This window comes from Erythrolamprus reginae, chromosome 2, assembly GCF_031021105.1.
Source record: "Erythrolamprus reginae isolate rEryReg1 chromosome 2, rEryReg1.hap1, whole genome shotgun sequence".
In the NCBI taxonomy this organism is placed as follows: Eukaryota; Metazoa; Chordata; class Lepidosauria; order Squamata; family Dipsadidae; genus Erythrolamprus; species Erythrolamprus reginae.
Window position 1 is genome coordinate 268,980,391 of NC_091951.1, and position 27,766 is coordinate 269,008,156.

At 41.1% G+C, this 27,766-nt stretch overlaps 1 protein-coding gene across 2 annotated transcripts in view; it reads right to left on the reverse strand.

Annotated features, from left to right (window-relative positions):
• Nucleotides 1–27,766, reverse strand: part of KDM4C (lysine demethylase 4C) — a 228,741-nt gene that overhangs the window by 11,695 nt on the left and 189,280 nt on the right. For both annotated transcript variants that reach the window (XM_070742570.1, XM_070742571.1), the window contains exons 19-20: nt 22,966–23,151; nt 20,800–20,970 (exon numbers count right to left, since the gene is read on the reverse strand). In XM_070742570.1, coding sequence (XP_070598671.1) covers nt 20,800–20,970; nt 22,966–23,151 — 357 coding nt within the window. The remainder of the gene's footprint in view (nt 1–20,799; nt 20,971–22,965; nt 23,152–27,766) is intronic.

Genomic DNA, 27,766 nt, shown 5'->3' on the forward strand with positions numbered 1-27,766 from the left:
CAGTTTGTGAAATATTTATTTATTATTATTATTAATAAAAAGAGACAATAATAAAATCAATAAATCAATACTCCTTATTTATTTATTTATTTATTTATTTATTTATTTATTTATTTATTTATTTATTTATTTATCAAATATATATATAGCTCCAGGGGAAATTGCTCTTACCTGCTGCTGCTATCGGTGCGCTGCACATGCAGCATGGGGATTCTCGCGTGCGTGTGCATGCATGCACCCGTCCCCAGCATGATTTTGCTTCCATGCATGCACAGGAAGTAAATACGCACCAAAATTTCATGAGGAGCCACATGCACGAGAGAGATTTTGGTGGGTTTGGGTTTTTTTGCTTCCGTGCATATGCGGAAGCAAAAAATCGCCAAAAATTCTGTCTCGTGCGTGCATTCCCTCATGAAGTTTTGCTTCGCCACGCACACAGGAAGTAAAAAAGACCAAAAATTAAAGTAAAAAAAAGATGGTGATGCCCAAAGGACTGGCACTGGAGTGGTCCCATGCAAATTACGCAACCTGACAGCTGCTACCAGCGTGCAGTCGCTGGTATAGCTGCCCATATAAATAAAGTGGTCTCGGGCATACAATAAACAAGTAAACAAACATCAGGTATAAAAACAACACATATAAAAATATAAAACCCAGCTTAAAAGATAAATATTATAAATATGGAAATTCTAGACAAAGAGAGGATAAAAATAATCTCAGCAATAGACCCATCTAAGCATATCTCCAGTTCTAGGGAAGTACTAGGCCTGATAACATAACCTGGTCTTGAGCGACTTCAGAATGAAAGGGATGGAGCTAATTTAATTTTGGGGGAGGCGGGAGAGTGTTCCATAAGGTTGCTGCCACAACAGAAAATTTCCTAGGACTTATTAAACGTAGATCCCCATTTGATGGTACTCACAGCATATCTTTGCTGCCAGATCTAATTAGGCAGGTTGATATACCTGAGGAGGGACAATCCCTCAGACAGTGTATGACAGACTCTCCCAACCTTTCCAGCTTTGCGGACTGGCGAGTTTGCTGGCCAATCAAGGACAGTAATCCTATGGTCATTGAATCAGATTTTGGTGCTTTTGGCAGTGTGGGCAAGTGCCAAGTCCTGCTGAAAGGACCGTTGAACTTACCTGAACGGTCTTCTCGATGCACTGCAAGGAGAGTCCAAGATGGGTAATTCTACAGTCTGATTGGTCGGGACTGAGTTTAATTTAAATATTAGGCAGGCACCGCCCCCTTAGCCCTCCAGTCTAAATGAAACGAAGGAGCAGTAAAGCTAACACAATTTATTGAACAATTCAAGGTAACTAGTTAAGATAATAAAAACACACACAACCTTCCAACAGTAGCCCCGGTCCCAAATTTGGGCGGGTTTGGACTCTCCTTGCAGTGCATCGAGAAGACCGTTCAGGTAAGTTCAACGGTCCTTCTCCAATGCACTTGCACGGAGAGTCCAAGATGGGATATACCCAAGATATAATCAAAGGGAGGGAAAAGGCTGGACCGGGGGCTCTGAAAAGGAACACACCCGCTGCAATACCCTCCTCCCAAAGGCTGCTTCCGTGGAAGCAAAGGAGTCAATCCGATAATGTCTGACAAATGTGGACGGAGCCGCCCAAGTGGCCGCCCTACAAATGTCCTCTAGCGAAGCCGGAGTCCTCCAGGCCGCTGTAGTGGCCGTACTGCGTGTAGAATGTCCAGTTATTCCCTGTGGTACAGGGGATCCTTTAGTCTTGTAAGCCTCAGCAATGCACTCCCGCAACCAGCGGCTGATGGTCTGAGAAGAGACTTTAGTGCCTAAGGATCTAGATGCAAAGGCCACAAACAAAGCCTCTGATGCCCTGAACTCATGAGTCATGCGGATATAAATTTTCAGGGCTCTCCTCACATCGAGCTTATGCCACCTCAGCTCTGAAGGATGAGTCCCATGGGCACAAAAGTCCGGTAGAACTATTTCCTGTGCCCTGTGAAAGGTAGAGTTGATTTTTGGAAGAAAGGCTGGATCAAGTCTTAAGACCACTCTATCAGGGTGAAACCTGCAGAGGTCCTCCCTGGTGGAGAAAGCTGCAATCTCAGAGACCCTCCTGGCAGATGTGATCGCCACCAAGAAAGCGGTCTTGAGAGTCAACATTCGGAGTGGAATATGGCGAAACAGTTCGAATGGAGGACCAGTTAAAGCGTGTAACACCAAAGACAAATCCCAGGAAGGGAACCGATATATCGGTGGTGGCCTGATGTTGGCAGCCCCTTTTAGAAAGTCCCTGATCCAAGGATGTCCGGTGAGGGGGCGGTAACTGTCTCCTCCTATTATCGTGGATAAAGCGGCCACATGGCGGCGCAACGTGTTTGGTGCGAGTCCTTTTTCCAAGCCTGCCTGAAGAAAGCTTAAGACCATGAGAGGGGAGGCCCTTTGTGGATCCACCTCCCTTTCCGCACAGAACTTGCAAAAGGAAGCCCAGGTCGCTTGGTAGATTCTTCTTGTCGAGGGCCTCCGGGCAGCCTGAATCGTATCGATGACTGTGTCTGGCACGTTTTGGCGTTTCAGATGTTCCCACTCAATCGCCACACGGTCAGCTGCCACCTCTGGGGCTCTGGATGTGATATCGAGCCCTGGGAGAGGGAGATCCGGTGGTCCGGAATCCTCCAGTGGGGCGACACTGACAGTTGCATCAAATCCGCAGACCAAATGCAGCGAGGCCAGTAAGGGGCCAGCAACAGCACCTACGCCCTTTGCTCCAGAATCTTCCGCACTACCTTGGGAATAATTGAGGTCGGCAGAAATGCGTACAGAAGTCCTGGTGGCCACTGAAGTCGAAGAGCGTTTACCCCTTCCGCATCCGGGGCCGGGAAGCGGGAGAAGAAACGTGGGAGCTGAGAGTTGCCCTGAGTAGCAAACAGGTCTAAGACTGGCCTCCCGAACCTCTGAACAATGTCTAGAAAAACCGCGGGCTCCAGCTGCCACTCCCCTGGGTCCAAGGTCTCCCGGCTCAGCCAGTCCGCGCACACATTCTCCACCCCCGAGATGTGCTCTGCCGACAGGGAAGCCAGATTGGACTCCGCCCACCAGAGCAGGGAATCCCTCATCAGTCTCCAAGAGCGCGTCCCCCCCTGTCTGTTGATGTGAGACCGGGTGGAGACATTGTCGGTCCGCACCAGGACATGATGGCCCCTCACTAAGGTCGCGAAACTGAGGAGGGCCAAGGAGACCGCCTTCAACTCCAGAAAATTGATGTTGACATCCGACAAGTCCGACGGTTCCCACAGGCCCTGGGCCATATGCGAGGAAAGATGAGCTCCCCACCCGGTCAAGCTGGCGTCTGTTGTCATCGTAAGAAGGTAACGTTCCAGAAATAGAGAACCCTTTCCCAGTGCTGGGGACACCCACCACTGTAAGAACCTCCTTATCCTTGCGTCGAGATGCACCCGCTGGTGAGAGTGGCTGGATTTCCTCCTCTGGAATGGCAAGAGGAACCATTGAAGAGGACGTAAGTGATACCTGGCCCATGGAGTGTTATCTATACATGAGACCAGCGTACCTAGCAGCTTGGAAAGGAAGGAGAGTCTGGGGTATTGCTGAGATGTCAATTCCCGGACTAGCTCCCTGATGTTGGACTGCCTCTCCTGGGACAGGAAGACAAGGCCTCTCCTGGAATCTATGATGGTCCCCAGGTGAGCAAGACGGGTCGTGGGAGTTAAGTGGCTTTTGTCGAAATTGACCGAAAAGCCATGATCTTGAAGCGTCTGGATCGTTAGATGCAAGTCCTGATAAGCAAGGTCTCTGGACAGAATCACGATGTCATCCAGATAGGCCATCAAGCGCACCGATTGATGCCTGAGGCTGGCCGTGAGGACATCCAGCAGCTTCGTGAATGATCTTGGGGCTGATGAGAGGCCAAATGGCATGGCCCTGTACTGGAAATGGGCCCCATCCAGACTGAAGCGCAGATACTGTCAGTGAGGTGGGAAAATGGGGACATGGAGGTAGGCCTCCTTTAGGTCTATAGATGTCATATAGCCCCCCTGCCTGATGGCTGCCAGAATCGACCGGAGAGAATGCATTTTGAACCTTCTGTACTTGACATAAAGGTTCAATCTCCGAAGGTTCAGAATGAGACGTACCCCTCCTGATGACTTCGGGACCAGGAAGATTGCTGAGTAGAACCCCATACCCTGTTGGGGTAGAGGGACCTCCTCGATGGCCCCTATCTCCAACAGGTGTGACACCTCTTGGTACAGAAACCTCTTCCTGTGAAGGTCCAAGGGAGTATGAGAAGGAAGATAGCGGCAAGGTGGAGGGCGAAAGAACTCGATCCTCAGTCCGTTTGATACCGTGGCAGCCGCCCAGGGGTCTGAGGAGGTGCTTGTCCAGATGTTTGAGAATTGTATTAACCTGCCGCCCAAGGGGAAGTCCACTGGAAAGTCATTTGGCCTTTCTGAAGCCCCTGTTGGAACCTCTAAAGGGGCGGCGGCCTTGAAAGGACCTGTTGCGATCAGACTGAGAGCCTCTGTCTGATCGAAATGAACCCTGGCCAAAGGATCCTTGAAAGTAGGGCCTTGACATTTGATTATTGGTCGAGGATGAATCCGACCGAAAGGGCTGTCTCCTCTGATAAGGATTAAACCGTCTCTCCTGTTTCCTGCTGGATCTAGGCATAAACTTTTTCTTATCCTTATCTTCCACTAGCACATCGTCCAGCACCTCCCCGAAGAGTTTCTTGCCCTTGAATGGTGAAGAGGCAAGGGCCCATTTGGATTTTACATCGGCTTGCCAGTTCCGCAACCAAATGAGCCTTCGGGAAGCCACCGAGGACGCCATTGCCCTAGAGGTGAACTTAGCCGCACTAACTGTGGTATCCGCGGAGAATTCGGTGGCCGCCAACAGCTTGTTCAGGTCCTGGCGAAGTCTTCCATCTTGAGGATCAACTCTGGACTGGAGTTCTTGTATCCAGAGGATCGTAGCTCTATTAAAAAATGAGGCCGCCGATGCAGCCCTTACAGCCCAAGCCGCCATTTGGTGAGCCCTCCGAACGACATTGTCCGCTCTCTTGTCCTCAACCCTTAGTCCCTCCTGAGACTCTGAAGGGACAAGGGCATTTGAGACCAAGCTGGTCACCGGCTTTTCCACCGTAGGCAGCTCCAGAAGATCTTCCATAGCCTGGTCAAAGGTGTAAAAGCGCTTGTCCAGGTTAGATGGGCCCTGGGCTGTCGCAGGACTCTCCCATGGGCGCTGGACTGTCTCCAGGAACAGGTGGGAGGATGGCACATTAACCGTCTCCTGTTTTGGGAAGACAAACAGGCCTCCCGTGGGCTGACCCGGCGCTGAAGGTGCACCCTGACCGCCTTCTCCAGCCTGGTCGATGGTCGCCTTTGCCTTGTTCAGCAAGACCCGGAAGAGGGATGACTTAAACAACCCAGTGTAGATAGGTTGTTCCGGTGGCTGGTCATCGCCGGACAGCTCATCCTCCGCCTCACTAAAGTCATCTCTGGAAAAGGAATCCTCCTCTCTGGACTCCATGATCGATTGAGGGGCAGGAGCCATCCAGGGATCCCTATACCTGGGTGGCACCAGAACTGCTGGCAGTTGCTGTTGCTGTTGCACCGCATTCGCCATCCCCTGGGTATACGCGCTGGATATAAGGCCCTGCAGAGCCTGTGGCATGCTCTGCCAAGCGTCCTGAGCATTGCGCAGCCCCGCAGCCGTTGGAGTGAATGTAGCTGCAGGGGACTGTCCAAAATGTTGAGGAGCAGCAGCCTGAGGAGCCATCAAAGTGCCGGGCCAGGAGGCTTGTCTCCCCAAACCTAAGGCCTCTGGTCTAGCTGGAGCGGTTGGCTGGATGGGTCATCTCAGGAGGCCAATCCCTCTCAGAGGCCGAGCCTACCACCCCTGGTGTGAACATGGGGGAGGGATGGCATGGATGGGCTGAGCAGAAGATGAAGGCCCCACTGACCTCTGAGAGGCCTCCAACTGCCTCTCAAGCGCCTTTATGCGCTTCTCAGCCTCCCTGAGAGAGGCCCCTTGAGAAGATTTCGGCTTCTGGGGCCTTTCCTTGGGGGTGCTGGGCCTGGTAACGATGGCCTCCTCCCCGGCCTGGGCTGATTGATCTGCCATGCCAGAATTTACTCATGAAAAACAGCACAGTTAGAAAAGCAACACCACACCAACGATCGATAGCTAATATTAGCCCTCAGAACAAGCCTCCAACTGCGCCTGCGTGTTGTCAGGCAGGAGGAACGCTCGGTGCCCCTATCTCTTTGCCTAAGAGATGCCCACCGAGCAGTTTGCTTTATGCAGAAAAAGATGGCCGCCGGGCCGTTGCCTCGGCAACCTAGGATACATTTTGGCGCGTTTCGAGCAGCCCTGGTTATCCCCGCCTGCCAACATGGCCGCCGGACTGTCGTCATGGCAATGGGCGGGAAGCCAAGCTCTCCCGCCCTCCGACAGCCTTTTCAAAGGCCCTGACACCAGGCCTGCTTCTCTGAGTCCGGCGCCCAAACAGCACTCCGATTCCATTCAAGCTGCCGCCGACGCCGATCGCGTGCTTCCGCGGCTGGGAGGCACCCAGCTGATTGTCGGCTGTTCAGGTAGCGCGGAGCGGCAAGCGGGGGGGCGCGGCCAGCGCAAATCCCCTCATGGAGGCCCCTGCCCGGAATGGACAGGCGGCCCTGTGATCTATTCGCCGTGGGAGGGGTGGACCCCCCCGAGGCGTCAGTCACCACCTCGACTACCGGGCGCTACCACGGAAGTAGGCAGCCCAGGAGCTCTCTCTGTATCCCACAAGGGCTCCAGCAATATGGGGACAATATCAGAGGAGCAGCAGCTGACAGGGTTAAACCCTCTGGAGGTTTGAACCCTGGCTGCCCGAGGAAACCTTCCCCCTTGCTGCGCCTGCAAGACAAAAAGTGAAAAGAAATAAAAAATATTAGTACACATTTATTAATAAACATGAACATTAACAACAAAACATGAGAAGAACAAACTCTAAGTCCCTTTACTGCGACTGAGTTTTTTAGACTGGAGGGCTAAGGGGGCGGTGCCTGCCTAATATTTAAATTAAACTCAGTCCCGACCAATCAGACTGTAGAATTACCCATCTTGGACTCTCCTTGCAAGTGCATTGGAGAAAACTGAAGTCAGCATCCCTATAAAGCTCGTCTGTGGACAGAAACATGAAGTGCTCCAAAATCTCCTGGTAGATGGCTGCATTGACCCTGGACGTAATGAAGCACAATGGACCAACACCAGCAGTTGGCATTGCTCCCCAAATTAACACAGACTGTGAAAACTTTTGCATCTCATTTTGAAACCGAGGACCCAGAATATGGAGGAAGAATGGAGAAGGACACATAGGAAGAAAAGGGCCCAAACCAAGTACTGACTACATATGCATGCTTATACTTTCAGAGAACCAATATTGTTCTATGTACAATCCTTGTTTTATTGATCTCATTCGCATGTGATATTCTAATTTTCTGAGATGGAGGATTTGGGGTTTTCGTGAGCTGTACCCCATAATCATCAAAATTATGACAAATCACAGCTTGAACTACCTTGCCTCGCATGTATGAGTCTGTCATATATTAGGTTTCACTTTTTAAGTTGCATTGCTGAAATAAATGAACTTTTGCACTATATTCTAATTTTTCGAGTTTCACCTTTATGTAATGTTATGTATGTTTTTTCTTGTGAAGAAAAAAAACTTATAGAAAAAAACTTTGAATTGGATCTAGAACCAAACAGGCAACCAATGTGACTTGTGGAGCAGAGGTGTAACAAGTGATATTCTAGGAGTGCAAATAACTGCCCATGCTGCTGCATTCTGTACCAGCAGAAACATCTGGATAATCTTAAGGGCAGCCCCATGAAGAGTGTGTTGCAGAACTCCAACATGAAAGTGACTAGGATATAAGTGATTGTAAACAGAGCCTGTAAGTCCAATTGGCAATTGGCATACAAGATGAAGCGGTCAAAAGGCCTTCCTGGCCACAACTGTCACCAGCTCATTGTGCATGAATTGTGCATTTAGGAGGATTAGCAGATTGTGCACTGGATCTGCCGGGACAGTTCAGTCCAATCCTACTCAGCACCAAAGATGGCACAAATCTGTAATCAAATCCAAATCCAAAATTCAAAATCACTCAGTTTTGCCATTATTCAGCTGAAGCAAGTTATTCCCCCTCCAGATCCTCAAAATCTCCAGATAACAGATCAAGACATTCATGGCATTGCTTAATTTGCCAGGGGTAAAATATGTCGAATTGGATCATATACAGGGGTGGGCAGCAGCCGGTGCTCCCAAATGCACGGCTCCGGTAGGAAAATCCTGGATGTGTACACAGCTGCGCACCCCCGATGCAACCCCATGTGAGATTTGGCGTGTGCATAAGCAAAAACATTGAAAAGAATAGCTGAAATCTTGCTCTCTTGCGCGTCCTCACATGAAATTTGCTATGCATGTGAAAATCTCGTGCTGACGGGTACACGCATGCGCGCAATAGCCTCCAAGGGAGTTCCAGTAGAAAGTAAGAAGAGAGGCCCTTCACTGGTCATATGTTAATGGTTATATAATGTCAATGGATGAACATAATACAGATGTTACAGAGAGAACACCAAATCTAGTAGCACCCCATATAATAGAGCCTAGGGTAGGACCTCTTCCCCCTAATCATTACTCACTGGAATTGACCCTGAAAGAAAGTGGTGAGCCAGCTGTCCACTCCCAATGTTTCCCACCAGGCTGCCCACACACAATGAGCCAATTCATAACAATACTATGACTGATGGTATTGAAAGTTGCTGAGACGTAGACAAGGATGGATGCATTACCCTCACTTCACCTAGGCTAAAACATGACCAATGCCATTTACCTCCCATATCCAAGTCTGAATCCTGACCAAAAAGATTAAGATAATCTGCTTCCTCAAAGGTGTAAGCATGTATGAATGTATGTGTGTGTGTATTCCAGATTACAAATCAACTATAGTGTTCACAAGTTCTATAATTTCTTCTGCACTGGATATATCTAAGGGAAGGTGAGGTGGGGAGGTTTACCATATAATTTCCCTCAAAAAGAATGAGAAACCATGCAACCCCTTAGTTTAAAGGATTGCCTATTGCTCTAGGGCAGGTTTTTCAGCTCTAATGAGAAAACTTTCTCCTAAATGAAGTGTGGATTGCAGACACAGTACTTAATTTGGCAGTGCATTATGAACCCACAGTTGCAAATCTCTTCAGATGTTCCCTCATACTGTCTGGATCCTAATGCAGAAACAAGAGATTTCAGAAGAGCTTCTTCACTCCAATGCTATCATGAACTTTGCTTTGTTTTTCCTCATTGACCCAGGCAGTCTCTCCCTCTCACACTCTTTCTTCCATTAGTGGATACACCGAGTAACCGAGCTGTCGAAGCGTGGAACTCATTACCGGACTCCATAGTGTCATCCCCAAACCCCCAACACTTTACCCTTAGATTATCTACGGTTGACCTATCCAGATTCCTAAGAGGTCAGTAAGGGGCGAGTACAAGTGCACTAGAATGCCTTCCGTCTCCTGTCCGATTGCTCTCCTATATCTCCTATACCTTTCCTCTATTCCTATATCTCTTCTTCTATTCTTTCATTGATATGTTCTATTACTATATCTTCTTTTCTATTCTTTCTTAGATATATTTTACTATGAGTATCTCCTCTATAACCTTCATCATGTATTTTACTATGTGTATATAGATATATACCCACTAAAACCCTCATTGTGTATTGGACAAAATAAATAAGTAAATAAATAAACAAACAAACAAACTAACTTGTGTAGCCTCTTCCTGATGGGTTGGAGGCTACAACTATGCTTCTTGATCTAATAGTGGCTGCAGGAATTTTTTCATGGAGATATTAATGGCATGAAAAAAGAGGAAGCTAAGATCTTTAAAATGAATTTGGTGGAGTGCAAATAGCATTGTGTCTACTATAGGCATATTATTCCCATTCCCATCCTTATTTTGCCAATTTATCCCAAATATTGCAGTGTCACAATTTGGCAATCATGCTGTTAGATTCTGAGTTAATCTGGGGAAGCACAAATGAACTGCTGGGAAGGGGGCGAAGGTGCGGCATTAATCATGGTGTGTCCATTTCTGCCTTATGCGCCTTTGATGGATAGAAGCATTTTTTTTGTTCTTCATTTTATTCCTGATTATCTCTACTGCTCTTAGTAGAGCAATCCATCAAGATTTCTAAATCAGTTCAGTTAAAAGGAAGCTCAATTTCAAAAGGAAAATATCAGATACTAGGAACAAATGACAGTACACTGCTATTCATTTCTTTGAGAGAGTCCAAAGGCATCTGACTGGTCCCTGTTGAAAACAAAATGATGGGCAAGACAGATCTTTAGTTGGAGGCATCAATAAAGTGATAGAATTATTTTTGTCCCATTATGAACATTAGAGTTTTTCACTATTGTAAGAAACATTTTTGAATGCCAGCAAAAGGCTTATATTTTCTATGCACTATAAGAAAGTTAGATGAAACCTTTGAAGCTAATTGAGGTTTTGAAGCTCCTTTTTATTTATTTACAGTATTTGCAAAAACTTGTGTTTTATTAATTTTGAGTCTTGGTCAACTAACATATCCTTGACAGGAAACTCTTCCCATCTACCCTACATTCCCTGTTTTTTCACAAAATGTACAAAGTATGCTCAATTTTAATTTTAGAGAATAATCAGCAAACATTGTAAATTTTGTGAAAGATTTCTAGAGAACAATTCCTTCTGACTGGTTAAAATTGCGTGGAAACCAAATTGATCTCTTGAATATACTTTCAGACAGATTTGAGTACTAAAAACATATCTGCCACAAAGTAAAATCTGCAAGCTATTCAAACCACAACACACAAACATCACAACACAGTTCAATATAAACCACACACAGACACACAGTTGTCTTTGATAGATGATTCTATCATGCTTTGTGATATATAAAGTATAACCTAAAAGTATTAACCTAAGTTACGTCAATGAGTACTAGTTTTCATAATAAAAAATATTATTGTTTCATCAAGTATTATGCCAGTAATAGATCAGTGGGTCTGTAGCAAAAATAGATTACTGTCACATTGTTAGAATTTACTATTTAAAATCTAAGGAGGCAAAAGTATTCCAGAGCAGATAAGTTGAATGAATGGAATTCTCTGAAATAGAAAAAATATTTCTCTGAACCAAGGGTTCTAACAATACAGTAGTCACTCACCTATCGCTGGTGTTACGTTCCAGACCTGGCCGCGATAGGTGAAATCCGCGATGGGGAATTTATCGACTGATAGTACTTATTTAAGTATTTATATTGTAATTGTTTGGTAAGTTTTCATTGTTTTAAGTGTTTATAAACCCTTCCCACACAGTATTTATTTTAGATACAGTATTTAAATACAGTATTTACAATTTTAGATATATATATATTTTTGAAAAACCTGCCGATCGAGTTCGGCGGGCTGTTTAAATCTGCCGATCGACTTCCTCAGAAACCCGTGATGAAGTGAAGCCGCAGTAGGTGAAGCGCGGTATAGCGAGGGACTACTGTACATCAATTTTGCCCCTCAAAATGAGAAATCGGGAGATACATCCTTAAAAATATCTGACATCAACAAAGGCTTAAAAAAAAACCACTGAGTGACAACAGCATTATTAAATTGGGGGTTTTCAAACTATGCAGCGGCATGAACCACTAACATTTAAATCAGGACTGATTTGTCCCACCATCTCAGCAGCAAATATTCAGAAGTCTGTTCTAAGCAGTTCAATTTAATTAATATTAAATTGAGAACCTGTAGCTGAAAGCTGAGTTTGAGTGACAGAACTTTCCCCCCAAAATGGGATTGATGTAATTGTTATTGAAAACCTCAAACCCAATATATTTATTTCAGAAATAGGGTCATTAAAATGTATCTACTCCTACTATTAGAAGCTCTACTGCTATTAAACTTTAACTGAACAGAAAGCTGGAATCCTTCACTGAGCAGGCCTTTAGATTGTATGGCTTAAATGGTGAGTCCCAGAATATATGTTCCCAGGATTGGGGTTAGTATGGATGTGATTTCTTTTAAACCAAGGCTATTGCATAATTTTTTGTACTCTTTCTTGTTCTAATTGTTTTACTCCAGGCTCTCTCTGGTTTTGTTTTGGTTTATTTGTATGGATATTTTATGCCATCCAGAGTCTTGATTTAATTGAAAATATTAAATGAAATTATAAATTATCTACATCACAGAATTAAACAGTAAATTAATGAATATTTTTGAACCACTCTTGCTATATTTAAATTGCCATCACATAATTCAATTTATGCTGCTTAATGGGGGAAGAGCAGTGACAGGAGACAAAAAAATTAAAAGAAAGTAGAAAATTTCAACTTTAAATAACTATTCCTTATCAATATATTTTTAATATGAAAATGATAACAATAAATAAAGTAAATGCTGGTAGAACTAGAACAATTTAAGATACTCTACTTTTTTAGGTTAGTGGGCTCATTGGGCCTTGTCCATTTGCAATATGGCTACCATAACACACAAATTTATGAGAATGCCTACCCACTGTGCAGCTCGTCCCACCCCTACCCCTTTCTCAATGACTGATCCCATTTTCTAAGGTTACCATTCATGGTCACAAACAGATACAGATTAGTCTTAATTCTTTGCTGCCATTTTAATGGCTGTCCATATCTTTGCAACTCAGATTTAGTAGCTTTAAGCTAACCTAACATATCAATTCATTAGGAAGCTTATGTGATTAATCTGGGTTTCCTATACATCAGGAGCGGGTTCCTCTTACCTGTTCCTACCAGTGGGCATCACAATGTTTCTCTTGCGCACACGTGTCCCCTAGTGCAATTCTGCTTCCGCACATGCACAGAGGGATAATTTTACTTCTGGGCATGCTCAGAAGTAAAAAAAAATAAATAGGCGAAGACAACATCAGAATCATTGCACCAAAATTCCATCACTGGCAGGCCATTACCAGAGTGGTGCACTGGACCGCACCAGTAGAAAAGCACCTCTGCTTTACATTCTTTGAAATAAATACGATTCCAGATAGTAACATTGTGCAACAGGTCAACTGGATAGGGAACAAATTTGTTATCAAGGAGCATAATGGCATCCTTGGGTTCCATGTGTGGGAATCTAGCCTTAATGTATTAATGACAACCAATTTGGCCTCGTGATTAAAGCACTAGGTTAGAAACCAGGAATATGTGAATCCCACCTTAGCCATGAAAAACCAGCTGGGTGACTGTGGCCTGTCACTCTCTCAACCCAATTCATCTCACAAGGTTATTGTTGTTGTGGGGAAATAGGAGGACAGAGAAGTATTAGGTAAGTTAGCTGCTTTCAGTTATTTATATAAAAAAATAATAAATGTGAGAGATGATGGATGGATGGATGGATGGATGGAGGTAATAGATAGATAGATAGATAGATAGATAGATAGATAGATAGATAGATAGATAGATAGATAGATAGATAGATAGATAGGGTAGGGTAGGGCAGGGCAGGGCAGGGCAGGGCAGGGCAGGGCAGGGCAGGGCAGGGCAGGGCAGGGCAGGGCAGGGCAGGGCAGGGCAGGGCAGGGCAGGGCAGGGCAGGGCAGGGCAGGGCAGGGCAGGGCAGGGCAGGGCAGGGCAGGGCAGGGCAGGGCAGGGCAGGCAGCCAGGCAGATTCTAACAGTTGATGAGTACTTATTAAAAAGTGAAGTATATGTCACATTTTTCCCCATGCATATCCACAACAGTATTTGGAGATTCCTCTGTGTTAGCCTAAAATGTATCCATAGATATTTATTTCTCACGGTATACCAATTGCTCTCTTACCTAAATTTTGTAAATTGCAGTCATAAAATATAAACTCACATTTTTCAAAACCAACAAATATATATGTTTAGCTCTGAAAGAACTCCATGGAGCTGAGAACATTATTATGTTTAAACAATGTCTCAAGCTGTCTTGTTATTATACTGGCATTTTGTTCAAATGTATGATCACAACAGGTCCACAATTCCAATTCAAAGAAAACCAAAGATAGTAATTTTGATGTTTCATGAAATGTAGATGTACTGTATTTCAAAAATGGCCTTTACAAAAAATTCTTTGTCATATACGTTTGCCGTCACATATTTTCCCTTCTTTTGTGGCTGATGGGGAGTTTAAAACTTGAAAGATGAAGCTTAATCACTGCCATTTTCATCTCACTGAAGGATTTCTGGGCTATTCTATTTAATGGATATGGTTTCATTTGGTAGGCATAACTCTGTTATGGGTTTTGTTTATTAATTTTAAATATTTTTTAAGACAGAGAGAGGGGGGGAGAGGGAGAGAGGGGGGGAGAGAGAGGGAGAGAGAGAAGAAAAAAAGTATCCGTACATTTTCATTCAGATTGGGGGCAGGGTTCAGATAAGAAAATATTCATTGGGGGGGGGATGATCAAACAAACCATGCATGCGTACCTACAATTAATTTGCTGCTGTAGCTGATTTCTTTGTATTAGTGTAACGTAGTCATGGGATCATACATCTTTTGTTACTGCTAAGAGTGCTACAACCTGCTAGATGAATTTATCTGAACAATGCTATTTATTCAGCAGAACTGCATTGTTTAAAATAGGGATATTGGATAGTTTTGAGACCAGACTAAAAAAAAACACAGGCTTTTAGAAAAATTCTCCTAGGATTCATGAAAATGCCAATTCATTCAAACAATGCGTCAGAATCACAATTTTATAAACTGAATTAGTATAAAATATATAAATTTATATATAAAGATTGGTCCATGAATGGATGGCTGTAATTATTTTAAATTGAAATGTTTTTATATTGAACCATGTTTATTTTTTGTTGTGAGCCGCCCTGAGTCCCTAGGGAGTTGGAGGGCACAAAAATATAAATAGGTAAGTAAGTACCCAAGTAAGTAAGTACCTAAGTAAGTAAGTACCTAAGTAAGTAAGTAAGTACGTAAGTAGGTAGGTAGGTAGGTAGGCAGGCAGGCAGGCAGGCAGGCAAGCAAGCAAGCAAATAAATAAATAAATAAATAAAAGTAAGCATTTATACATGTGCATATGTAAGAGAGGGAAGGGGAGAGATTATTTTTTAAAAAAAATTATTTCCTAATTCTGGATTTCTGTTCTTGCACTGTGACAAAGAAAACTCCTTCACCATTTGACCATGTACCTCACCCAGGTGGTGTGCCTATTCAATTTTTTGTAATTGAAAGACTGACAAGGAAGAAATGTGACAGAAAGCAGGATAGAAAGTTATTTTTTTAATTTGATTTTCAACCTGTCTTTATTTACCTCATAAGAAATTCAAGGCAGTGACATATCAAATACTCCTTTATCCTCCTATTTTCCCCACAATAACCATAGTGTGACGGGCACAAAGTCACCCAGCTAACTTTCATGCCTAAGGCAGGACTAGAACTCACAGTCTTTGTAGAACAGCACCTTAACTACTATACCAGAATGGCTTTACATTAGGCTGCTTTAACATCTGTCATGAAAAGACGATGATCCTCTATATTAAAATACATTTTCCCTTGTTCCCACAAAAAATAATAATAAACAAAGTGGGGGGAAAGGAACTTAGGCAGATAGTCTAAAGGAACATTTACAAACTGAGACATGTAGCTCAAATACTAGCCTATTGGCTCAATAGGAATAGGTTCCCTAGATCAGTGTTTCCCAACCTTGGCAACTGGAAGATATTTGGACTTCAACTCCCAGAATTCCCCAGCCAGCGAATGCTGGCTGGGGAATTCTGGGAGTTGAAGTCCAGATATCTTTCAGTTGCCAAGGTTGGGAAACACTGCTCTAGATAGCCTGAACGTAATGGTGTCCCTGCCTAAACTAGTATCGTATTTAACCAGTGTGTGGAATTCTAGATTGTATTAAGATATAGTATAAACAAGCTTGATAGGCAGAAAAGCTAAAATGCCACTTATGATTATGGAGATGCTATGGTGACTTTCAATTAAAAGAGAATCCTAAATGTATTTAATTTTAAAATAAACTGCTTTTAATTTGTTTGATTCAAACATATATTCATTTTAAGGGCAACATCAGTATGATAAAATACTTAGAAATTAGTACCAATTTATTAATAATGTATTTATTAATACAATTATTAATCTAATAATTTATTAGATTTGTATGCCGCCCCGAGTCTTCGGAGAGGGGCGGCATACAAATCTAATAAATTATTATTATTATTATTATTATTATTATTATTATTATTATTATTATTTATTTATTTATTTTATTTAGTAAAATAATTAAGAACTCCATCTACAAGAGGCTTTTCATTTAAAGCTGAGTTATGGATTTTCAGATTATGGATTCAGTAATGAAATAACTCACAATGATACTATGCTTATTCTCAGATATTGTTTCTTAAGATCACATTTAATTAAAATTTACAATTTTTATTGGTTAATTTTAAATCTAAATTTGTCCTTGTTTTAGGTTTTTTTTAAAAAATTATCACTTCCTGAATATTCATTTTAGATTTACAATCTAATCAACAAGGCCATCTTGCTGCTTACACATTGTTTTTTCACTCTCCATTCATAAAATGTACAGCAGCTCCCTATTAGGCTCAATGGTATAACTTAAGCCAAATTTTTCATCCCACATACTGTATTTCTCCTGTTATTAATATGAAGACAAAGGCATTAAATAGTAACTATAAGCCTAAAAGAATTATTCGTATAGAATAATATAGGCCCTCCTATCTATAGTTGCCTCTCTACTTATATATACTTCCAAATGGGGAAACATACTGCCTCACTTGTGTTCCTAAAATCAAGGAATATAAAGTTTAATATCCTTAAACCAGGGATGAAATCCAGCAGGTTCTGACAGGTTCTGGAGAACTGGTAGCAGAAATTTCGAGTAGCTCAGAAAACTGGAAAATACCACCTCTGGCTGGTCCCAGAGTGGGGTAGGTGTTGTGGTTAGCTCTGGCCCAGTTCCTGCCCCAAGGACTGTGGATGTGGGGGAGACATCCACATGCTGCAGGCCTGTTTTGCCCCCGGTGGAATCTGATGATGAAGGCTCCTCTGACCAAGAAGACATGAGTGACAGGGAGGAGGAGGAGAGTGGGGCAGACAGCTCAGAAGGAGATCAATTATCTAGCTCCTCCTTGGATTCAGAACAAGAGTTAATGATACAGCCATGCATGCGGAGAGCGATGCATAGGCAACAACAACTGAGAGATTATTATCAAAGAAAATGAGGCCACCTGTGGTTGGGTGGGGCTGTGGTAATTAGTGAGGCTGCTATAAATAGCAGCCTGTAGGTTTGGCCATTGTGGAGGATTATCTGATCGTTGTGTTTCATGACTGCTTTGCTGACTTTGATCTTTGTGTGCTGATTTTTCCCCGCTTTGAAACTAACCCAGAGCAAAGTGTGTTTCACTTTGTGAAAGAAAAAGGATTGTGAATTGCCTCACAGCTGCAAGCTAAGTATCACAGAACTGATAAGGGACTTGTACAAATTACCAATTTGTTTGGAGACAAGTGCTCTTTGCTATACAAAAAGAGTGCTCTGTTTATTTGCATTCTCGGTATAAAGAACATTGTTTTGAATTTTCAAACAGGTGTGTGTCTGAAATTGTATCTGTGCATTTTTGGGAGGATTCTACCAGAGAGCTCGACAGAACAGGTAGGAATGGAGATTTTTCAGTATCCTTCCCCTGCCACACTCACCAAGCCATACCATGGCCACTGAGCCACACCCATAGAACCGGTAGTAAAAAAAAAAAAATTAGATTTCACCACTGCCTTAAACCTCTTCTTTCATCTTGCAATCTCATCAAAATTTATACAAACAGCATAGGAGCTGGTCTCACATTAATGCAGTTGTGAACTAAACTGAAATTGTGCAGTGGCTTGAACACATAAAAAGCATTTGGTATCTTTCTGAGCTTGCCGAATAGGGAAACAGATTAAAGAAATAGCTTCTTCAATAGCAGCAACATTGCTTTTGCACAAAGTTTGATAAATAAGTCTTCCCTGATATGCACATTGCATGGATTAGAAAAGCGTTTTTTTAAAAAAATCCTCTCCGTTATTAAAGCTACAGGTATATTATCTAATGAAAACTACCCAAAGATTTCTCCAAGGAATCTAAAAGTTCTTTGGTGTTTCCTTCAAACAATTATATGTTGTTCTTTTACTATCTGAGAAGCACTGAGGCATAGCCAGCCCTGATTACATTTTTTTCTTAGCTCCAAATCACACTATCCCACTTGGATGGCAAGTAGTTTTTATTCCCTCCCACAATTCAAGCTTTGATGCAGATGTAAACAAAAGAGAAGTTTCTGGTAAGATATATACTCCCACATGTCATATCTAGATGTTCCTTAATAAAGCATCTTCAGTCATTAATGACATTTTTGTAGCATTTCTGCATGGCTTCATTTATTACCACTGGGATAGGAATAGTTAAATCCTTCTGACTCTGCTTTGAAAATATCCCATTTTTAAGTGTTATACTTCCAAAAAGACATCAGACCACTTATAAGTAAGGACTTAGCAGGGAAGACAGGATAATCTTTACTAATAACGTTTGAAGGGCAAGTTTGCTTCCTGAAAAACAGTAGAGAAGAGAGAAGTCATAACACAGACCCATATAAAAAATGTGATGCCTTTTCTCACTATGCCTTGCTCTCAAACACAACCTTTTTTCCTACTATACTTCAGTATATTGACACCCCCCCCCCCAAAAAAAAAACTGGAAACAAAGATCACAGCAAATCTCACTCTTTTTCAGTGTGTTAATTTTAGGGCTCTAATTATTCTACACAAATCATATTCTTAAAGTACTAAATTTCCAGTGTATATTTTATGTTTGAAATTAATTTAAAATAAGTCATGGCTAACCCTTCTTTAGCCCACTGTTAAATTAGTACACTGAGACCAAATAAATGCTTACATTCATCTTTATCATGCATCAATCTTTCTGCTTCAAAAATGAATATATTTTGTGATCCTTCGTTTTCAATACATCTAATTTTTTTTCGTAGTTCTAGTTTAAAAATTGATCACCACATTCATATTTCTGGGCTGCCAATTCTACAAAATTCAAGTGTAGTGCAATTATTAGCATATTAGACTGAGAGCACAAGACCCAAGTTCTTATCCAGTGTTTCTCAAGCTCACTTGCTTTAAGATATGTGGACTTCAACTTCCATGCTGGTTGGAGAATTCAGGGAGTTGAAGTTAACACCACATCTTAAAGTTGTTTAGTCGAGACTTAGTCCAGGCTACCCTTAGCTATGGGTACTCAATGACCAGTCATGTTCTCTTATCCAACCTATCTCTCAGAATTACAGTTGTGGAGAAATATAGGAAGAGGGAATGTTAGGCACACTAGCTTGAGTTCCTATACAAAAAAACCCCCAGGATATAAATCAAATAATAAATAAATTCAAGGGCTTATTTGGCACTGACTCTTTCAAATATTTTCCAATGATATTCTACTTTCTTACAATTGTAGCTCAGGGAGTTTTTTTATATAAACTCATGTGCAAAAAATCTCTAACAAAAATTAATATTTCTCGAAAAGGTATATTTATAAAAGCAATAAAATGTCATATAGTCAAAAATGATTTTTTAAAATTTGCAGCTTAAGAATTTTTTACTATTTTCCATATAGCTGATGAGAATTTCATAGGCAAACAGAATTTTTCAAAAATCAGAGCAATATCTTAATAATTATGGCTTATTAGATCCACCACAATGGACTATTAACCAGACATAATATTTAAGATGATCATTCCTGACTCAAAATACAATAATTAGTAGGTCAGTTGAACTAAATATATATATATATATATATTTGAATGAACTATTTTCAATTCTGGTATTCAATAGCTCTCTTAGACTAGTGTAGCATGTAATAGTTTGAAAACCATTCTTTTGCCCTTTTTTGGATATTTTTAAATATCTAAAAGAAAATATTAAGAGTGCAGACAGAAAAGGAGACTGTTTTTCCCAAAAGACAAAAATAAAGAAAATCTGCATAATAAATGCACTGTTGTCATAGTTCGGTAATATTTGACTGATGTAACGGAGTTTAAAGAATTCTGACAAAAGGACCAGCATCAAGTGAAGATTTATGAAAGGTTATGAAAGTGCAAGAGATCAGCCATGAAATCAGAATAACAAGGAAGCAAAATCAACCCCAGAATGAAGTAATAAACAAACCACCCCAGCAGGTAGTGCTGTTAACTTCCTGCTAAAAAGCTAATGTAAGTATAAATATATTGCAAAATACAAAAAAACAATGCCATTTTCTTTATTCCAACTAAGCAACATTAGATAATAGTAATAATCAAACGTGTAGACCCAATATCTTACTCGATTCATGTGAATCATGTTGCCTGTTACATATTTTAACATTAAAGTTTTTTTGTTAATTCATCAAGGAATTTTGTTATATTGCCTCTCTGAGACACTACAACATGCAGAATTCCCACTCTAATATCTTTTATTAAAAACATATTTCTTATTTAATTAAAAGACTTTGGAAGATTAGTTGTTATTCATTTGGAGAAATGGTAGATACTAATTAGCACAAACAAGGTTGGGAAGCCCCTGAGAAAGTGATAATTTTCTTCTGCAAGAAATAACAAACATGAACAGAATATTAAGTTAATTATCTCTGTCGAAAGGTCACAAAAATAGTTTCCATTTTACTGATTTAACTTTAAAAAAAGAAAAGAAAACATTCCTAAAATAAATACTTACTACAATATCTTCAGGGAAGGTGTCCCGACTAAAGGAACCATCATCAAACATAACTTCGTAGAAAACTTGTGATGTAACATCTATTACTCTGCAGCTGTAATAGCGTGTGTTTCTGTGTTTTGCTATGACAGTTTGCCCAACTGAGACAGCTTTCTCAAAGGGTTTGGTTTTCTTTAAAAGATTAAAACAATATAATTAGTTCAAACACCATATCTCTTTCTCTCTCTCTCTCTCTCCCTAACTTTGTTTCCCTGGATCCTAAACAATTCTACGAGTTCTCAGATTGTCTCATCCAAGTCACATCAAGACTTAAACTTGTAAAAAGCGTGCTTTATCTAAATTACTTATAGAGATTCACCTTTTACATATACACATGCACAGATTTAACTGAGATTTGTCCAGTTTTAAAATATTTTACGGACATGATACTTCAGACCAAATGATGCCAGATTGTATAAATATGGAAGTGCATATGGAGAAGAAGTAAAGGTTTGAAAAGATTTGTCAATGGATCTAGCACCTCAGTCTCTCAGTCGCCACTGTACTCTGTGAAGCATTTTCCGAGAGAGCTGAGCCTATGCAGCATTCAGCAAAGTTTCAGTTTGTGGCTTGCTCTGAATGCCATATGGCATTTGTGTTTCTAGAAATCCTCTTTTATGTGTGGTCCCCAACTATGGCACTAAATGCTCACCTGACTAGTGCACAGACATCAAATTATTTTTTTATGTAGTGTCTCTTGTGAACTCCTCTAAGCCAGAGGCATTTGTGAGAAGCAAAGGGGTAATTAGAGTGACAAGAGTGACAATGTGGCATTGTACTGCAAACTGTGTTTCTTCTTCAGAGGCATCCAACCTATTTGAAAGGACTAAAGTTTGTGGCATGATAATGCTGTTATCATTTTGAACAAATCAGCCAAATTTTCTAAGGACCTCCACTGTATCCCATGTTGTTATACAGCTGAGAGTTTAAGTTGTTTAAAAATGGGGGGGGGGGAGTAAGTAGAGTAAGTGTGATGTAATCAGCACCTTAAATCAACTCTTAGAAACATAGAAACATAGAAGACTGACGGCAGAAAAAGACCTCATGGTCCATCTAGTCTGCCCTTATACTATTTCCTGTATTTTATCTTACAATGGATATATGTTTATCCCAGGCATGTTTAAATTCAGTTACTGTGGATTTACCAACCACGTCTGCTGGAAGTTTGTTCCAAGGATCTACTACTCTTTCAGTGAAATAATATTTTCTCATGTTGCTTTTGATCTTTCCCCCAACTAACTTCAGATTGTGTCCCCTTGTTCTTGTGTTCACTTTCCTATTAAAAACACTTCCCTCCTGAACCATATTTAACCCTTTAACATATTTAAATGTTTCGATCATGTCCCCCCTTTTCCTTCTGTCCTCCAGACTATACAGATTGAGTTCATTAAGACTTTCCTGATACGTTTTATGCTTAAGACCTTCCACCATTCTTGTAGCCCGTCTTTGGACCCCTTCAATTTTGTCAATATCTTTTTGTAGGTGAGGTCTCCAGAACTGAACACAGTACTCCAAATGTGGTCTCGCCAGCGCTCTATATAAGGGGATCACAATCTCCCTCTTCCTGCTTGTTATACCTCTAGCTATGCAGCCAAGCATCCTACTTGCTTTTCCTACTGCCCGACCATTCATTAAGCATTTCATTACACAATCTTCACTCCTTTTCTCTTGACCTAGCCCAATGATGGCGAACCTTTTAGACACCAAGTACTCAAACTGCGGGCATGCATGCCCAAAAGGAAAGGTGCATGTGTGCATGTGCAGACTGCACATGCACGGACATGTGTGTATACGCAGTAGGCAGGAGGCAGGACATCCCAACACCAGCAGCGCAGCAAGAGGTAACATCTATTTCTTTCATGAGCTTTTGTTTCATTGTTTGGAGGAAAACAGAAGCTCGTGAAAGAAACTCCATGGAAATCAGACCTGGGGCGATAAGAGAGGGCTCTGCATGCCATCTCATGCACGCATGCATAGGTTCGCCATCACGGACCTAGCCTATGTAGTCATGGGATATTCCTATTCTAATATAATAGATTACAATGAGTTGTCGCAGGATATATAATGTCAGCAACAATACGTCTAAATTAAATACAATATAGAAAATAATAGTATCTAAATCCTTACCACATTTTGGATTACTTTGTGCCTGAAACACGTGACGTAGACAACGTAAGGCCAGTCATCTGGTTCCATCAACACCCCGGCAGCATGCGCACATGTGACATGGAAAGAAGCTGGACAACGTCCATAGGAGCATTGGATGCAAGCACCAGATATTTTCTTAATTCTTTGTCGACAGAAGATACATTTCTGCAGGTACAAATGGAAGGAAGGATTTCCACAGATTTAATTGTGAATATTGTCTAGCAGGTACTCATGTCCCATAATTTATAGCTATTACATGCACTCAACTGGTTGTATGGTTTAGAATCAGAGAATACTGTACTTACAAAAACAGTTATGGTATGTAAAAGTATTAAATCCTGGTATATAAATCCAATGAATGAATGAATGAATGAATGAATGAATGAATGAATGAATGAATGAATGAATGAATGTAAAAGAAAATATATAAATTATTCAACAGTTAAATGTTTCTGTGGCAAACATCTGTATCAACTACATGACACAAAATAATTTCTATTCACCAGGACAAATACGGGTAAGGTATTTAAATTTGATGTTGTAGATATCTGGAGATTTACACTTCTGTTGATGTAGTATTTATACAGAACTGCTCAGATATGCTGGCTCTCCTTCACATCTAGCTATAATGTTTCTTTGCTGTTTCTTTTCTTTTTCTGTTATCTTGGCACCTTGGCTCAATAATTTATTTTGTCCTAGAAAGAGCAACAAAGCCAGTTGCTTTAGCAAAAGCACAAACAAAAATACAGCTCTGGAGGAATACTTAAGTACAAGAACCAAGGTTACTTAATTGAAAACTTTATAAAAATACAAGAATAGGCTTTTAAAGAAAATAAATTTTAAGCAGATTCATGAAAATCAAAATCATAAACAGAAAAATGATAGGAAATAGGTGTCAGATAAACAATATAAACATTAATTGTAATGTTTAAATCAATCAAAAGATAGTAAAAACAAAAGGGATTCAGTATATAACCCTAAATTCTATCATAGATCAAGTCCAATAGAATGCAGAGATTTTAATAGGTAAACATAAATATTACTAAACTGTATTCTGCATTAAGATTATAGCAAAATAGATACTAAATTAATATTTTGGGGAAAAACTGACAAAAAAAATCCTAATTATGGCCTGACTATATCCCGAGGGTTAGATATGCAACATTTACCAATTTCTGCAAATGTGCATAAATAGAAAATAAGACCCTGCATCTATATGGACCCGAAAATCATATGCAGCTTTATAAATTCAGTTTTTAGTCAGGCAGTTTTTATTCTGGTTTTAGTATTCTCAGACTAGTATAAGAAATATATTCTTAAATAGTCTATAATCTCATAAAACAGTCTAGCTTTGGAAACCAGTAAATAAAAATCCATTACCAAAGTTGAAAAACATCTGTAAAGTGACTAGGACTCATAAAGATTTTATAAAAGGTAATCTAAGTCTAAGTTGTAAATATATTTATTTGTATATAAAATATGTTAAAATCCAAAATTACATAGAATACAGCACATAATCTAGTAGCATAACAAATGATAGTGCATTTGTAAGTAGCATTTGGGGCCTGTTATCTGCTGATCAAAGATAAATTTAGTTTTTAATGTTTTTTTTAATAAAAGGAGCAACAAAGAAATATATATTCTGTGATTTCAAACTCTCCAAAATAATGAAAAACTGAACTTTTTAGCCACTGATACTTTTTTATAATTACCATCCAAAACTGTAGTGGTAAGAAGAGCTTTATAAATTAATGGAAGTACCATATTTTTCAGAGTATAAGACGCACCTTTTTCCTCTCTAAAAGAGGCTGAAAATTCTGGTGCGTCTTATACACTGAATGCAGCTACCTGGCTCTTATCTTGCAGATTCTTTCATTGTTACTGTCTGTGAAGAATGTTTTCCAAGCTCTAAGTTTTTGCAGGGTTTTTTTATTACTCTAACTTGCTCCAAGAAAGTTTCTTTCCAGCCCTAACCAAGTGCTAACAATGTATCCAGCTCTTACCACATGAAAGCTCTTTCATTGTTACTCTCTGCTAAGAATGCTTTCCAAGCCCTGTCTTTGCAGGTTTTTTTAATTGGTCTAACTTGCTCCAAATGTTTCTTTCTAGCCATAACCAGGTGCTAATTATGTTCCCAGCTCTTACCCGCTTGCAAGCTCTTTCACTCTCTTTTACTCTATGTGAATAATGTTTTCCAAACCCTGTCTTTGTAGGTTTTTTATTGTTCTACATCTTTCATATGATAGCATATGCACCAAGACAAATTCCTTGTGTGTCCAAACACACTTGGCCAATGAAGAATTCTATTCTATTGTTACTCTCTGCTAAGAATGTTTTCTAAGCCCTAAGTCTTTGCAGTTTTTTTTCATTGCTCTAGTTGTTCAGAATTTTTCTTTCCAGTCCTAACCAGGTTCCAACAATGTTCCCAGCTCTTACTGGCTTGCAAGCTCTTTCATTGTAACTCTCTCCAAATAAGGATTTTTTTAAGCCCTAACCAGGGGATAAAATAATGTGCTGAAACTGACCAGACTAAGGATGCTAGCCAGATGAATATCTCGTAAGCAGATTCTTTTCCCTATTTTCCTCCCCAAAAACTAAGGTGCGTCTTATACTCTGCAATATATGGTACTTTGGATTAAACCTAGAAATTATATATAAACCATATTTTCCCAGAAAATTCAATTTCTGAGTTCCAATTAATTTTAATTCCCAAATTAACCAAATTATTTTTTTCAGCACTTGTAATTTTAATTGCAATTGTAATTTTAAATTTATTTATTTATTTATTATTTAGATTTGTATGCCGCCCCTCTCCGCGGACCCGGAAGCTATTTCATATATATTGTACTAATGTAATAGAGAACCAGTTTGGCATAATGGTTAATATATCAGGCTAGAAATGGAAGACCAGGAGTAATAGTCTCATCTTAGGAACTAAACCACAGGTCAGTTACTCTCTTTCTTAGCTCCAGGAAGGAGGCAGTGGCAGATCACTTTTGAAAAAAAATTGCCAAGAATAATACTGCAGGGATACTGTAGCCTAATATCCCAAGCCCACCCAATCCTTTTGTCAAGAGATCTAACCAGCAAAAATTTGCATGACGGGCTAAGTTTGTATAATTTATACACTTAAATACAGTAATACCTCATGATACGAACTTAATTGGTGCAAGGAGGAGGTTCGTAAGACGAAAGGTTCGTAAGACGAAACATTGTTTCCCATAGGAAACAATGTAAAGTCAATTAATCCGTGCAACCAAAAAACCCCCCGCAAAAAAACGGCTTTCGGTGACTGCTGGGAAGCCGCGCGGCTGTTTTAAAAGGTGACAGCCGGCCTGGGGGGCTTCCCAGCACCCCCCCGAACCCGGGTTCAGGGTTCGGGGGGTGCTGGGAAGCCCCCCAGGCCGGCTGCGACCTTTTAAAAGAGCCGCGCCACTTCCCATCTGTCTCCTGAAGCCGAACGGCAAAGCCGAACTTCTGCGTTCGGCTTCAGGAGACAGCTGGGAAGCGGCGTGGCTCTTTTAAAAGGTTGCAGCCGGCCTGGGGGGCATCCCAGCACCCCCCCGAACCCCGAACCCGGGTTCGGGGGGTGCTGGCAAGCCCCCCAGGCCGGCTGCGACCTTTTAAAACACCCGCGCCGCTTCGCAGCTGTCTCCCGAAGCCGAACGCGGAAGTTCGGCTTTAGCGTTCAGCTTCAGGAGACAGCTGGGAAGCGGCACGGGTGTTTTAAAAGGTCGCAGCCGGCCTGGGGGGCTTGCCAGCACCCCCCCGAACCCAGGTTCGGGGTTCAGGGGGGTGCTGGCAAGCCCCCCAGGCCGGCTGCGACCTTTTAAAACACCCGCGCCGCTTCGCAGCTGTCTCCTGAAGCCGAACACTAAAGCCAAACTTCCGCATTCGGCTTCGGGAGACAGCTGCGAAGCGGCGCGGCTGTTTTAAAAGGTCGCAGCCGGCCTGGGGGGCTTCCCAGCAACCTCCCGAACCGAACCCAGGGTTCAGCAAAATTTTGCCTCTTCTTACGAACTTTGTTCGAGTTACGAACCGGCGTTCGGGAGGCTTCTGGGAAGCCCCGCCGCCCGGCTGTTACCTTTTAAAACAGCCGCGCGGCTTCCCAGCAGTCTCCGAACGCCGGTTCGTAACTCGAAAAAAGTTCGTAAGAAGAGGCAAAATTTTTCTGAACCCCGGGTTCGTATCACGAGTTGTTCGTAAGACGAGGGGTTCGTATCTTGAGGTACCACTGTACATAGGTTGCAAGTGAATCACCGTGTTAAATTTGTGCATTGCTCTAATTTGATACAACCAGCAAATGGAGTTGGGCAGCCTATAAGATCAAATAAATAAAATAAACAATAGAAATAAGATTTTGGGCTGTAATTGCTATTAGGAGACCAAACCATCAATTCTTGTATGTTATATACTATGGATTGGTACCCAGGAAATACAATTCGATTTTTGTTTGTTTATAACAAATGCCAGCCTCTTTTTCATAAAAAGTAAGCTCATCTGAATCAGTGACACCCCCCCCCCAAAAAAAGGAAATCTCACTCACATATAAAGCTATAAAACAGAGCCATGACCACAATATGAAGAATATAGCAAAGCATTTTTAAAGACAGAAATAAAACCGACTTTCTTCATGCTCATGCCACTTTTGATAACTTTATTTGAATAATGAACCCAGGTTTACAAATGGGGTAATGCAAATAAACTCAAGAGATAAGGTTAAAAGATTCAATTATGAGCTCTAACTTTCTGAACTCTGTCCTCCAATTAGTTATACTTT